Source organism: Gavialis gangeticus, unplaced genomic scaffold (assembly GCF_001723915.1).
Source record: "Gavialis gangeticus isolate Ggan-Ray unplaced genomic scaffold, GavGan_comp1, whole genome shotgun sequence".
NCBI lineage: Eukaryota > Metazoa > Chordata > Crocodylia > Gavialidae > Gavialis > Gavialis gangeticus.
In genome coordinates this window covers 26823138-26836854 of record NW_017728997.1, presented here as the reverse complement: position 1 = coordinate 26836854, position 13717 = coordinate 26823138, and the positions used below count along the sequence as shown (strand labels likewise).

General features: G+C 38.8%; 1 protein-coding gene across 3 annotated transcripts in view; it reads right to left on the bottom strand.

Moving 5' to 3' along the window:
* Nucleotides 1-13717, bottom strand: part of ARHGEF3 (Rho guanine nucleotide exchange factor 3) — a 348570-nt gene that overhangs the window by 25821 nt on the left and 309032 nt on the right. For all 3 annotated transcript variants that reach the window (XM_019504995.1, XM_019504997.1, XM_019504996.1), the window contains 4 exons: nucleotides 11069-11239; nucleotides 7134-7196; nucleotides 6754-6850; nucleotides 6589-6665 (listed from right to left, as the gene is read on the bottom strand). In XM_019504995.1, coding sequence (XP_019360540.1) covers nucleotides 6589-6665; nucleotides 6754-6850; nucleotides 7134-7196; nucleotides 11069-11239 — 408 coding nt within the window. The remainder of the gene's footprint in view (nucleotides 1-6588; nucleotides 6666-6753; nucleotides 6851-7133; nucleotides 7197-11068; nucleotides 11240-13717) is intronic.

The window sequence follows — 13717 nt, the reverse complement described above, 5'->3', positions numbered from 1 at the left end:
AGCAGGCTGTGGTCATGGAACCCAAAGCCTTCCCGATGACACCAGTGCTGCAGTCTTTGGTTAACAACCTGGATCCTCCACTCCCTCCTCAGCCCATACACTGAGACTGGGAGGATCAAAGAGAACACCACCTGTGCCCACAGACCCTTTAGCTCTGCTCCCAAATCCCTGTAGCGCCTCATGACCTGGCCGGAAGCGCTCCGAGCCATGTCATTGGTGCCCACATGAATAAGAAGCATGGGATAGTGGTCTGTGGGTTGGAGGAGCTTAGGGATATTCTCCACAGTGTCTTGGTTTGCCAACAGACTTCCCGGGCTAGGGGGTCAGAGCAGCAGATTACCCCCTCAGTCCCCCTCAGGATGGAGTCTCCCACAACAAACACTTTGTGTTTTGTCTTGGGGAGAGCCGGGGCAGTAGCTGCAGTTGAGCCTGTGTTGCCTGCGGGAGCTGGCAACTCAGCAGGCTCTGCTGGGGATCCAAGAGGTTCGTACCTGTTGCTAAGCTCCGGCGGGGCAGGGGCCTTGGTGCGGTGGGCCTTAGGGCCCTTGACCACCTTGGTGCATTCCCTTGGCTGGACAGAATGGGAGGTCCCAGAGTCCTCCCTTGTCCTGGAGGGAGACTGTGGTCTACCCTCCAGCTCCTGGGGGAGAAGGGCCTGGCAGTAGGAGTCTATCTCCTGCTCGCAGTCCCTGATGGCATGCAGCCTCTGCACTGTGGCCTGGAGCTCCTCCAGCTGGCGCGCCAGAGACCCCAGTAGGGAGCAGACCCCACAAGGGGAGGTAGCCATGCTCCCTGGCCCCAGAGCCTGAAAAAGGGACAGGCAGCTCCCGCAGCCAAGCCAGGGGCTCCATCTGGGTGGCCGTCTCTGAGGTGCCAGAGGGGGGGCCACAGACCCCTCAGGGCGTGGCAAGTGCCTATCTGCAGTAGGCTGGGCCTGAGTCTGTCTACCCTAGGGGGCTCGCAGGCAGGGCCTCGTGCCCTCCTGTGCACCCTCCTGCGTGAACTCTGCGTTAACTCATGCACCAGCAGACAAGCGTGCCTGTTTGTGCAGCCTGTTGGTGTGGCTCCCTGAGGGGCTGGGCCAAGTAGGGGCCTGGGTGGGGTAAGACCCTGCCCAGCTCCCACTCAGCCGCCTCCTCCCACTCTCTAAGGGTTAACCCCATCCCACCATGGGCCCTGCTTACCTCCAGCTGTGCTGGAGGGTCAGTAGGGGGCTCTGCAGCTGCTGGAGGGTCTCTGGGGGGCTTCAGGGGAGTGGGGGTGCAGCGAGTTTTCACCCATGCGTCTCTCGCCACTCCCAGAGCCTAACTGATTAATTAGTTGGATCTCCCTGTCTCCCAACAAGAGGGTAACTCCTGATCTATGTGCCATTTTGCTTTTCTCTGGATATTTAGTAGCTTTTAACAGCACGATAGAATGTCTATATTTAGTGTGTAGTGAAGTCATAATTTCACTTCCAACATGTTACATTTCATTACCCCTCTCATAAAACTTATGGAAAATGGCCTTTGTGAAGCAATTGAAAGAAAAAGCAACTAAAATTACATTTGTACTTTTATGCTTTTTACTTTTGAAGCCTATTAAGTCATTTTTATAGATCCTAAAGAAAGTCACGCTAAAATGTGTTTTGAAAGGTCATGAAAGCCATCAGATGACACTACAACTAGTAGTAATTTGACAGGTGCCAGCCAAGATGCACCTTGATTCATGAAAGCACTTCATCAGATACCCAACTGTAAGCCTGTGTGTTAGTCTCTTCGAAGTCCATGACTGCTCATACAGTTCATAAGACACATTCTTAAGAACCTTGCTGAACTACAACCTTAAGAAGAATCTAATTAAAGTCCTAATACCTGATTAGAAGAAAATTAGAAATCTAACTTTGTGAAATGTGTTAAATATTTCATTTATTTCTCTAAATATTAATCCCAAGACTACCAAAATACAGTATGATTTAAATTTTATCAGACAAGGAAGTTATGCTTATTTATTTTGCTGAAATGTAATTTACATACCTGAGGTTAAAACTGGCTATCAGCTTTCACTAATTTAGGTTTGACTTCCTCCTTTTCTAAGCCCTGGAGACACCCAAGATTTCTTTTAAAAAGAAGGAAATTATTTATGACTAGGAAGCACTAACTAAATTCTGAGCACATAACTCCTGTTTTCCACTTGTGTCATTAATTTCCATTATCATGCTGCCTAGCTGCCAAGGTAACCAAGAAATCCTGTTTTCACATGTGATGGGTTTTCTTGTTTTGTCTGCATACTAAGATTAAAATGTTTTTGGTGTCTTCAAGGATGAACAAGCATAGTATAATACTGGCAACATCAAAATAATCTGTACAGTGGAAATTACTTTTAACTAGATTATACAAATAAGCATGTTTTAGAGACACAGTAAATACCAAAAAAGTAGTTCTCCAAAATATTTCAGAAAAATATATTTACACAAATTAAATTTGTTTGTGCCCAGTAAAACTACTATAACTACTACTACAAAATAAGTAATTTGTATAGGCCTGTTTAATTTAATAAAATAAAATATATCACCAATAAAAGATATCACTAAAAACCCTTGCTTCTCTCATTTAATTTAAATGAAGAGATGAACTTATGAGGTAAAAGCAAAAGGAAGTTAGAAAATAAATTGATCCATTAGTAACCTGGGCTGCTGTTCATTAACAATAATAATATCATCATTATTTTAGTTCTTGGATACATTACACTTCAGCAAAACAAAAATAAAATCTGTCTCATAAAATGTGAATTATTTTGACAATTTTCCTTCTCTAACTATTAAATAAAAAGAAAAATGATTCAATTCTTGAAAGAAAAAATATTTTTCACAACATTTTTGTGTGCTAATTATGTACATAACAAATATATGCAGCTGCAATGATCCCTGGTAAATATTGTATTTATGGTGTGATTAATAAGGTAATCTCACTATAAACCACAACATACCACATGTGCAAGTAATTTATGGCACAACAAAATGACAAACCAGACACTAATATGTTCCACATATAATATAGAACAGCTTTGTGGCTGGTTTGTATAGTGCTTTAACTTGAGTGTGTCACTGAAGTGGTGTTAGGGAAGTTGATCAGCCTGGGCCCAGTGCTGTCAGGAACTTTGAGAAGGCAGGCCACACATGCAGGCCCATCAACAGTTCTCTATGGCCAGTGTCCTGGTTCCTAACCATGTTTTCCTGGAGCAATGTTTTCTAGCACCTGACTCCAGTTTGGCTCTTTCTTCTGACTTCACCAGAAGTACTGTCCTCCGGGCTGTTACTTGGCCTTTGATCCCCTGGATCCTGACCTGGGACTGTGCTGCGGACCCTGCTTCTGGATTTCCCCCTGGTTTTGGTATATGGCCTATGCTGAAGTCCCTTACAGGTGGGAGCTTGAGATCAAGGAGCCACTCCCTGATCTAGAGCTCTAAGCACCCATGCACAAGCCAGCTGCATGTGTACCCTTTAAACATGCTGGTGGGAGGGCCCCGAGATGGGGATTTTCTGCCAGGGCCCTATGATAGAGTCCTTTTAATTTATATGCTCAGCACTGCAAACTGCACTTTTTCACTTACGTATTTACTAACCAACTGCCTGTCAAGAATGATTGGGGCAGGGTGCGGTGCAAGCAGGGACAGAGGCCTGCATGCAGTCCCTCCCTCCCCTCCACCTTTGGGGCCGAGCCCACTCCCCCTTTCCACCCCCCTCTGCCTCGGCCCCCACCCCCATGTCCTCTCCATCCTTGCTGTCATGGAGACGCTCCAAATGCTCTTGGAGCACACCGTTGGCTTCCAAAACAGCCAGTCAGAGTGTGAATAAAGCATTACGGACAGACAAACAGACAGACAAAGGCTTTTATAATATTAGAATTATAGACACAGTTATTTTAAGCTATAATGACCCTCTGTTGAGTAGGGTGTCATATATATTGAATATATAAAGAAACCAACCAACCAATCAATGAACAACTAGATGAAAACCACAAGTTTCATTTACTGAGAATGATCAATTATAGTTTATTTCTGGCTTCCCTATATTATACTAGTACTATGCAACAATTCTAAACTGATGGAAATGTACGCATTTTGTTTGTTCAAAATGTTGTTTTTACTTGTTATGGATTTAGCTCTTATCTTAAAAGCTAGTGGCTGTGATTCATATCAAATAATTAATTTGCATACCTTGTGTACACTATTTTGAAATAGTTTGTTTCTCTAGCTGCTTACTTATGTTCATTTCACCCTTACCAAGCCAAATTCAAAGTACGTTGCTCAAAGTAATGAATAAATACTTAAAAAGCAACTGAAAATTAATTTGACTAAAATACTGGGAATTTTCCACATTAAAAAGAGTAAAGAAAAATAATCCCTTATTCATTTACAGACTTTCAAGTTATTAATTACTTGATTCATTTGAGATCAAAAGGAATAATAAAGGATCACGCACATCTCCAGGAGGTTTTTTGTTTAAGAAAGGGGCCTTTTTCCTTTTAAAAGGGGCAAAACATTTTCATTGGTTGAACAGGGTTTGACATGTCCCATTCATAAACAACTATTAAAATGTGTATTTTGTTTCTTTAAAAAGACCAGAATCCAAACAGTAGTATTACTTTGTCTGTAGTTTCTACCAACATAAACACATCTGCTGTTAAGGGAGAACTATTCAACAACCTGTCAGGAATGATAAACATGGCAAGTTCTTATGAATGTCCTATAACAGGAAGACAGCTATTTCATGTGATTTGCAAGTGTATGCTTGATGTGTAAATGATCTTAAAATTTAAATGTGAAAATTTCCCCATAGCATTCAAATGGGATAACCACAAACTGCTTGTATATTCTAAAAAATCAGAGACTTTTTACATTTTTATGTAAATAAACTATGTCCCCATTTTTAAAAAATTAATCTTAATGCTAGATAGAGTCAAAAAGCAAACTGGATTTTAGGGTTAGATGCAATATTGTTTGTTTGCTGTGGACATACAGAATAAAATATACAGGAATGCTTAAGGGACCTTGATTCCAAAAATGCCTGAAGTGATTTAAGTGCCAAAGTTACTTAGGCATTTTTGAAAATTTTAACCCCTATCCTCACAGAAACAATCAAGCCACTTAAGCTAAGAAACTAAGAAAATGAGAAGATGGATGATAATTTTAATTCTGAATTTTTGTATTCTATTATTATGGAATTCAGGGTATTCTAACCATTACATGTACACACACAGATGCACTCTCCTTGTAAGTTTGATAGCATGCCACCTATCGCCTACTAATAGGCAGCCTTTTTGGAACTCGGGTGTTCCAAAGTCTAACACACTTATCAAATGCTTTGCCATTTACTGAAATGTTTCTCTTTGGCCTAGAGAAAATACTGCAAACAGTATAAACTCTCTTATAGTACTGAACCCTTCCTGGTCCCAGCTGTGTATAATACAACCTCAATTATGTAAAGACTTGGGGGAGGATTGTGGGGAGGGTCACTTGAAACCTTTGAATTTGACAAGCAGTGAAAGAAGTTCAGCTTTGAAGTGTGCGCTAAGTAGGGGTCAAGACATCTTCAAAGTCTGCTGAACTGGATCCTTCAATTAGACAGCGTCGGTAAGGTAGAACAGGACTAGGGCATTATGTGTTTAATGGAGGCCCAAAGCTAAAGAGCATTAGCTAAACTGCCTTAGTCTTACGGAACCAGATGTTATCTAATCCTCACTTCTTTGAAAGCCTGTGAAAATTAGGTATATGAACATGTTTTGGTTGACTGGGATTTGGATAATAAAGTTCAGATAACAGTGGCTGCACTGTACTAGGTGAATAACCTCATGCATTTTGTTACTTCTACTTTAACTCTTCAGCTCTTGTTTTCAAATCTCAGAAGAGACTTAGTTTAGGTTTGCTTCAGTCTAAGAAGCAAGCTAAACCTTAACTCCATATTACCTTGAAAGACTTAAACTTCCCCCTTCTGTTAACACTGCAGCTAGCTGGTGTTTACTGCAGTTTAGTTCTTACTAAAGTTCAATTCACTTAGACTGCAATCTGAATCTTTGATTTTTAACTGTGCATATTTCAAATATTGTCTGAAATACTGAGTAAAATGTTCTGAATTACTCAGCTCATTGTGACAGTTCTGTTTGTAACTTTCAGCTCATATACTAGAAAACCATGTGCAACAGGACTTATTCACGCAAATCCCCATTTTGTCCTTGGTAGGAGTTTGTCCAAGTAAAAATTTAAGGACAGTCTCCACAGGGCAAACAGTGAAAAAGTTTAAAGGTCTTTGACCACTGCCTATTTTCAAAATAAGTAGAGCTTTCAGCGTGCATTCATTTCTTAACTGTAAAGTGCATATATGAGGAGATGTTCCTTTATTTAACTGTACTGTGCTTTTTTCTAGCCACCTCTACTGGCATTTTAAAAATGCTAAAAAAAAAAAAAAGAGACATCATTAGGAAAAGATGTACTGAATATGAAGTAAACCAGTCTGATAAAAGGTAAAAACCAGTGAGGTAATTAAAACCAACTTCAAACTCTGATTAGGATTAAAACCAACTTCAACTTTGATTAGGATATCTGCCTTACCCAGCCCACAAGGATATGACCAACATGCTCAGTAGATCCATCAGGTTTTCTGATCTCCTGAAGCCTCCTTAGAAGATCTGACCAAAATAGAATAGGAAGGAAAACTCACTTGCAGAACAAGATGAATATAAATAAATGTAATTTAATCATTTAACAGAGTTATACCTTCATGCAGAGGAATTAAAGAGTCCAGCGTTCCAAATATTTGGTTTAACTCTTGCTCTGTCATTATGTGGAGTTTTAGCATGGGGTCATGATAAGCCTGCAAACAAACCAACCAGTCAGTTAGAAAGAATTAGCATATATTTGATATCTGAGAAATTAGAGAGCATTTAAATCCTTCCATAACTTAAAAAAGGCTGAAGGTATTTTATTCATGTTTTCACAATCTCACACTGTGTTAAAGTTCAATTACATAAAATTAAGTCTCAAAATTGAAAATTTCAGAATGTTATGAATATAAACGTCCGCAGGCAGCAGTTATTATAAACGGTGGGGAGGCGGTTAAAGGGCAAAATAGCTGAATAAATTATTTGTATAAATACCTTTTTTGCCAACTTCAAGTCTTCTATCAAGTCGTCTTCTCCCTGGGCAAGTTCAAAGATAGCCTACAGGGAAACAGACATATTTTTTTATTTAAACTGACTGAAAAATTGCTGTTACTTGCTAAATCTGATAGGAGACTTAATCTAAACTTAATCTGATATTTACAAAACCATTCAATTGCTAAGTATTACCTTAAAAATCATGACCTTGAAATACTTCTTTAACTATTTCAGAAAATAAATGTTTTATGAGAAGTGAAATTTTTGGCCTGAGATATTTCTGATCTAGAAGTCACTCTTATGTATTATATTTTAATAAAACTGAAATCTCTTAACTAATTTTGGTAAAATAAAGACTGTTTATGAAATATGTACACAAGTATCTTTTTAATAAATGTAACATTTGTCAAATGTAACATTTGTTTAACAGAGCAACTATTTGAATATCCTTTAAAATGTTAATATATTACAATACTTTTAATTTTGTTTAATTTTTTTCTCTTGTGGGGAAATGCAGAGCTTTGGTGGAACCTCCGCCTCATGCCAGCCATTTTTACTGAAGGGAGTTCTGAATTTTATTATTAGAACTCAGATCAAACCTTAGCACACTTTCAGCATGGTACCTTACCAGTCATACTTTTTAAATGATAAATCATAATTTACATGATCTAGTTTTGATCAAGCATTGCAAATGAGCACATCTTGATTAATTAAAATTATTCATATTAAAAACCAAGATTTTAAGAATGTTTTTAAAGGTTCCATGTTCAAGATCATCAACTGGTGTAAGTGGCTCAGCCATTTACATGAATTGAGGCTCTGACCTCATATTATATACATAGTGTTTGTCACAAAAGGCACATGACAGCCACAAGGCTGCACTACCATCTGCAGAGCATATCCATTGTCACTCCATGACTTATGAGATGGCATTCCTTCTTCATAGAAACATATTTTGTACCATATCTGGTAGGACTTGGGAGCTCCTCCTTATCTTTGTGAAATTGAATCTGGCCTCAGCTATCTGTCATCTCTTAGGTGGACTAGAACTATGCAGTATACCTGGGCAGGGAACCTCAGGAAACTCCAACTGGTTACACAATGCTGCAGCATACCTGAGAAAAACAGGGTATTGCAAGCATATCCTCTCTCACCTCTGCTCTCTAATGCTGAATTACATTTCAATCATCTTAAATGCTTGAGTGACCTCTTAGAAAAGTCTGAGGCCATAATTTCCAAGGGTTGAGTAGCCTGGGGTCCAGGTACCTAAACAACCAAGCAACGTTTCAGGAAAAAGACTAGCAGATAATTTTACTCCTCTGGCACAACAGAACTTTTCACAATAAAGATATTGTGCTTGTCAGCACAGGAAAGAGCTTCCTCAGTGATTTGTCCAAGATTGTGAAATGAATGTACACAAGAACTGAGGGCCACCCCAAAGATGCATTTGTGACACTTGCGTTCTATAGAACAGACAGTACAATGTATGTGTGCCAGTTTATGTATACAATTCCCAAACAAGCCATTCATTTGCACACATCCCTTCCTCTTTGGGCAGGGTTAGAGAACAAATACATAATAGACAGACGTCACATTGCTTAATGAACAACTGGAAGGCAAGCAAGTATACTGGTGAAGAGCATGTTAAAAAATCTACATAAAACACCAAAATCCTGTGATTTTTTTTTTATATAGCTCATGTAAATGGGCTGTATACAAGGTGACCTCCAAGATTTCACCCTAAATCAGGAATGAATACTGTACTGTGTTATGCAAACAAATTTGTGTAATATATTTTTCAGCAAGTTCCCTTCAAATTTCTCAATTTGAAAAGCTATTTCCTACGAATTTTTGCACTGTGTTTAAATCTATAAGAGAACTTGTGTGACATTACTACTGCTATTTGATTTATGACTCATATAACCATTGCAGTGTTCTGGAAAGGTCTGTTACAAGCTTGCCTGACTGTGCTGAAACTGTAGAACTGAAAATTCCCTGATATATAGAAACTCTCAAAGGTTGAGAGGCAGTGGGCCTACCACAATGACAATATTTGTAATTAAGCAGTGGAGCACTGGAGTTGTTTTTAAGTAAATATGTCTATAATGTATCTATAAGCTTATCATAAATAGGGGTGATTCCATTTTCATTTCAATAACTTCTCTGCTGTAAGAAAAGGCAATTTAACCGTATTAGCAAGGCTGAATTAGAACCTGTTTCTGTTCCCACTGAAGTCAATGGGGTTTTGCTATTGATTTTAATGGGAATCACTTAGAATGTCTCTTGCACAGCCCGTGTTATTAGTGCTGGAGTAGTGTTACTTTTTTTTATAGAGGATACATTTTATAATCTTATCTAATCTTTCCAGCAATGAAAAACCACTGGAAAAATATTAATAATCATTCCCTGTATATATAAAAATGATTATGTCTATGTTATTAAAACTTTTACTAAGTTAGCATTGACCTTACAACAAAAGATCTTGGGAAAACAAATTAGCTATATATAAAACAAAACACTAAGGTAAAGAGAGACTAGAAATCAATTAGTTAATCATATAAGGATCTCTGCAATATAATGTTCAGTAAATCTAGAAGTGTTACCAGCTGCAGTATTAAATATTGTCTCAAAGTATAGCAGTTTCTGTAATGACAGCACTAATCAAAATTAAACTTGATTTAATATTGAACAACAGCAAACATGCAACTACATAAAATCAGCGCTAATACTGTGTAGGAAGGAGGTATGCCCCTATTGCCTCAGATATGACCTTACCACAATGTCATTCAGCAATGGTTTCACAACAACTCCCATGAAAGATGACCCTTCACAATCAGTGACTAGGGGGATAATCTTAGGTGGTGGTTCTCATGACTGATTCTACTTCCCATGAACAGTGGGAAACAGCTGCACTATCCCAGGTTTGTGAAAGTCAATAAAATCTCAGTATTCTCTATTGTAAAGCTCTGCAATGTGGATCTTTCATTGTTTCTTGGTATTTCTATGAGTGGCAGCATTTTCTCCAGGGTTTATACAAGGCTGACCTCTCTAGAGTGCCATGCTTCTTTGGGCCTATTGTTCTCTGGCTGCAAGCCAAAAGCTATGGAGTGCACCACAATGCTTCACATGTTCTCCCACTCATCATAAGTAAACTCTCAGGAGTTTGGAGCCTTGTTCCAAGGTCTACACCAGTGATATTCAACCGGGGTGCCATGAGATCCTTTACAGGGTGTCACAGGGTGATGCTCAATATTAACACTATTGGGTATGATTTGCAAGATAAATCCAGAGTTTTCAAATAGGAATCCAAAATGTCAAAAATACTGCGACCTGTTGTAGCTTTTCTGTATTGGTTGCAGCAGCAGAATGTCTGTATTATGCTTCCTCAGTTAAAAAAGCAAGTGAAATCTAAGAGGTGGCATTTTCTGAGTGGTGCCTTGAGGTTACACCAACAGAGAAGAGTGCAGCCCTTTTGCCATTTGGCCTTTTCTACCATCTGCATACATTACTCTTCTACTGAAAGTTCCTTGGAAATTGTGCTTTCCTATGTATCTGCATGACCTAGACTGGGCCTGATCCTTACAGGAGCTTCTCAGCATGAACAGCAGTACAAATAAAATAACACACATACTAAACACCAAACTACCCAGACCATCCTGCAAAACTCTGATCTAAAATGTCTTAAAGCTATTATACGTTAATTAATGAAGCATTTAAAACAGCAGCAACAACAATGATCTACTGTAGATTGATTATAAAGATTATTAGTGAAATTCTGATGTTATTGAAGTCAGTGGCAAAATACTCAATGACTTCCCTGAAGCCAGGCTTTCACTCTATAACTTCAAATACAGAGTTGGCATTCATTAGCATTCCTAAATATTTTAGGCATAACTGTCCAATTGGAAGCTTAGGAGGATTTTAAAAAATTGTACCTCTTGACGCTTGATTTCTTTGGATGTAAGCATCTGATTGACACAAACATCAAACGTCTCACTCCACAGTTTGCTGTCCCTCCTCTTTGTGTTAGCAGAAGGAACATTTCGAGACCACGGTCGTGGGGTGAATAGATCAGGGCGACTGTCATTCCGGAAGCTGATAGAACGCTAAGAGCAGTACATAAAAAACATAATTGTCATTGTTAAAGAGAGCAGTTTCATATTTACAAATTATTATCCAAGGCAAAACTCTATGTCCAAAGAAATTACATATTTAATAAAATAAAGCAAGTTAATTTAACTCTTAATTCCAGTTCTACCCAATTTTTGTTGGGTCTAATACTACTTTTTAGCATTAAGAGCATAAGAAATGTCATTTGCAAGCATCTTTGTGGTACATAGAGCCCTCAGTAAATTACAGCTATTGCTTTCCTTAACACTGATCAGTGCAATTGGCTCAAACTAGTTTTCCTTCCTTTTAGTTCCAAAGGAACTGCCCCAATATGCAACTCTCTGGGCATATCTACATGTGCACTTTAAATACACAGTAGTCTATTCTACTGTGCATTAAAGCGGTGTGTAAAAAACCATGCTAATATGCAAATGCACAATAGAATAGATTACTGCACATTAAGTATCACCTAAAAAGCATGTACATGCGCTACTGTACCTCATATTGGAGGTATTAAATTTAATGCTCATTAGAAAAAGTGTACTAATTTATGTGTAGTTGTGCCCTCTTGTTCAGGTTATGTGCTGGATGCAGGTGGCATTAATCCCATAGAGAAAAGCTTCAAGGCTAGACATGACGTTATACTAATTGGTTTATATCTTGAAACTTCTTAGTGAATATTTACACAACAAATCATAAAATTATTTATGACCATACCTCAAGTTTACAAACAACCCAACTAAAAAGTACCGCATATATGGAGATAGCACTATATATCCACTAGAACCAATAAATTAAATTTCAGTGAACTGTATTGGAAATTTTCTATCGATTTCTGTTGTCTTGTAGCAAGGACAAATAAGTCCTGTTGGAAGGACCAGCAACCCCAGAAATGCCATACTTTGTCCAAAGCCTTGCTGGATAACTCAAAGCACTGAAAGCCAATTTTACTACTGAGCTACTATCTCCATTAGGGAGAAATAACCTTGGAGATTTCAATGCAAAGTGCAACTACCTTAATCCTAGTCATAAATGATGTAGCGTAGGGATAAGGTCTTACATATGTTAAGGTGGAAAGAAAAACATTCTAGGTGTTAGAATATCAGGGTTCATTAAAAAATCTTTGCGAGAGAAATAGGAAAAATTTGAGGTGTAGCTTAAAAGGTGGAGAACAGATGACAGACCTGTATCAAGAGAAGAGACATCCACATTACAGGAATTAGTAAAATAAAGATGAAACACTTGCTGACCTAAAATAGGATAGCGAAATCTATAAAAGGAAGGCTGTCATGGTAGAATTAGGAAGAGGATGAAGCAACTGTGAAAGAACAAGGCCTATTTTAGCAGATGGCTATCTTTCTTTTGCTTGTGTGACACACCATAGCTTGCAAACCTAAGAACAAATAAACCAATGCAGCAAACTCCAGAAATTATTTAATATCTCATTTGGCCACTGACATGTGTTGAGTGAGAGTCAGGTACGCATTACCTACTGCTCTAACAGGCAGCGCAGTCCAAAGCACAATCTCAGCATGCAAGACTAATTTGAAAAATACCTAAATAAATGGGCATAAGCAAAACTTTCTGATAACTAATTCTAACACAAATTCATAATCTAATATTGGTAATTTAAATGCTAACATTTTTAACAATTTTCCCAAGTAAATGAACCTATTTCAAGTGAGTGAAATATAACATTTACTTATGCTGCAACATCAGTGTTTTTAAAAGGATAAGAGAATATACTCTATGTCAAATTTCCAACCTTGGGATCTTAACATTAATTAAATAGCAAACAGATTCTTTATGATTTTATGATCAAGTTAGTATAAAAATAATTCAGCAGTTCCTATTCAGATTGGATGGGTGTCATGGGGCTGGTCTGTGGGTCAAATCCAGTGTAGGGTTAGTCTACGTGTCAGAACTGGCACACAAACCCGGTCCTGCACTGCATCTGGTCACAGGGCTACCCCACACACCAGCCCACTCCTCATGCTGGATCCAGCCATGGAGCACCTGGCGTGAGCCAAACCCTGTGCACAGGGCCATGTCATCTGGCCTGTGGGGTTCCCCACAAGTCCAGAAATTTGGCAGCAGGGAAGCGATCATAATGTTAATTGCTGTGGCTCCAAGAGCTCCTCCCAGAACTACAGCAATTTATGCTGCCACTGCTCCCCCACAACCACAGGTGGGATCCTACCACCACACCCCACCCTCCCACCAAATTTCCAGACCTATGGAGAGCCCCAAAGGCCAGATAACATCTCCATGGGCCACAGACCAAGCACCCCTAGGTTATACCAATGAAGCCTTAACTTGTAATGGCAATAAAACAACATTAACTTCTGCCTCAATGCTAGTTAGAACTGTGTTCAGTTCTATTCAATCCCCATTTCCATCTTGTAAGGTAAGGTGCATCACCACGAAAATGATCAAATGGTACTAGCTTTATAATGCATTGAAGACAGTGATGA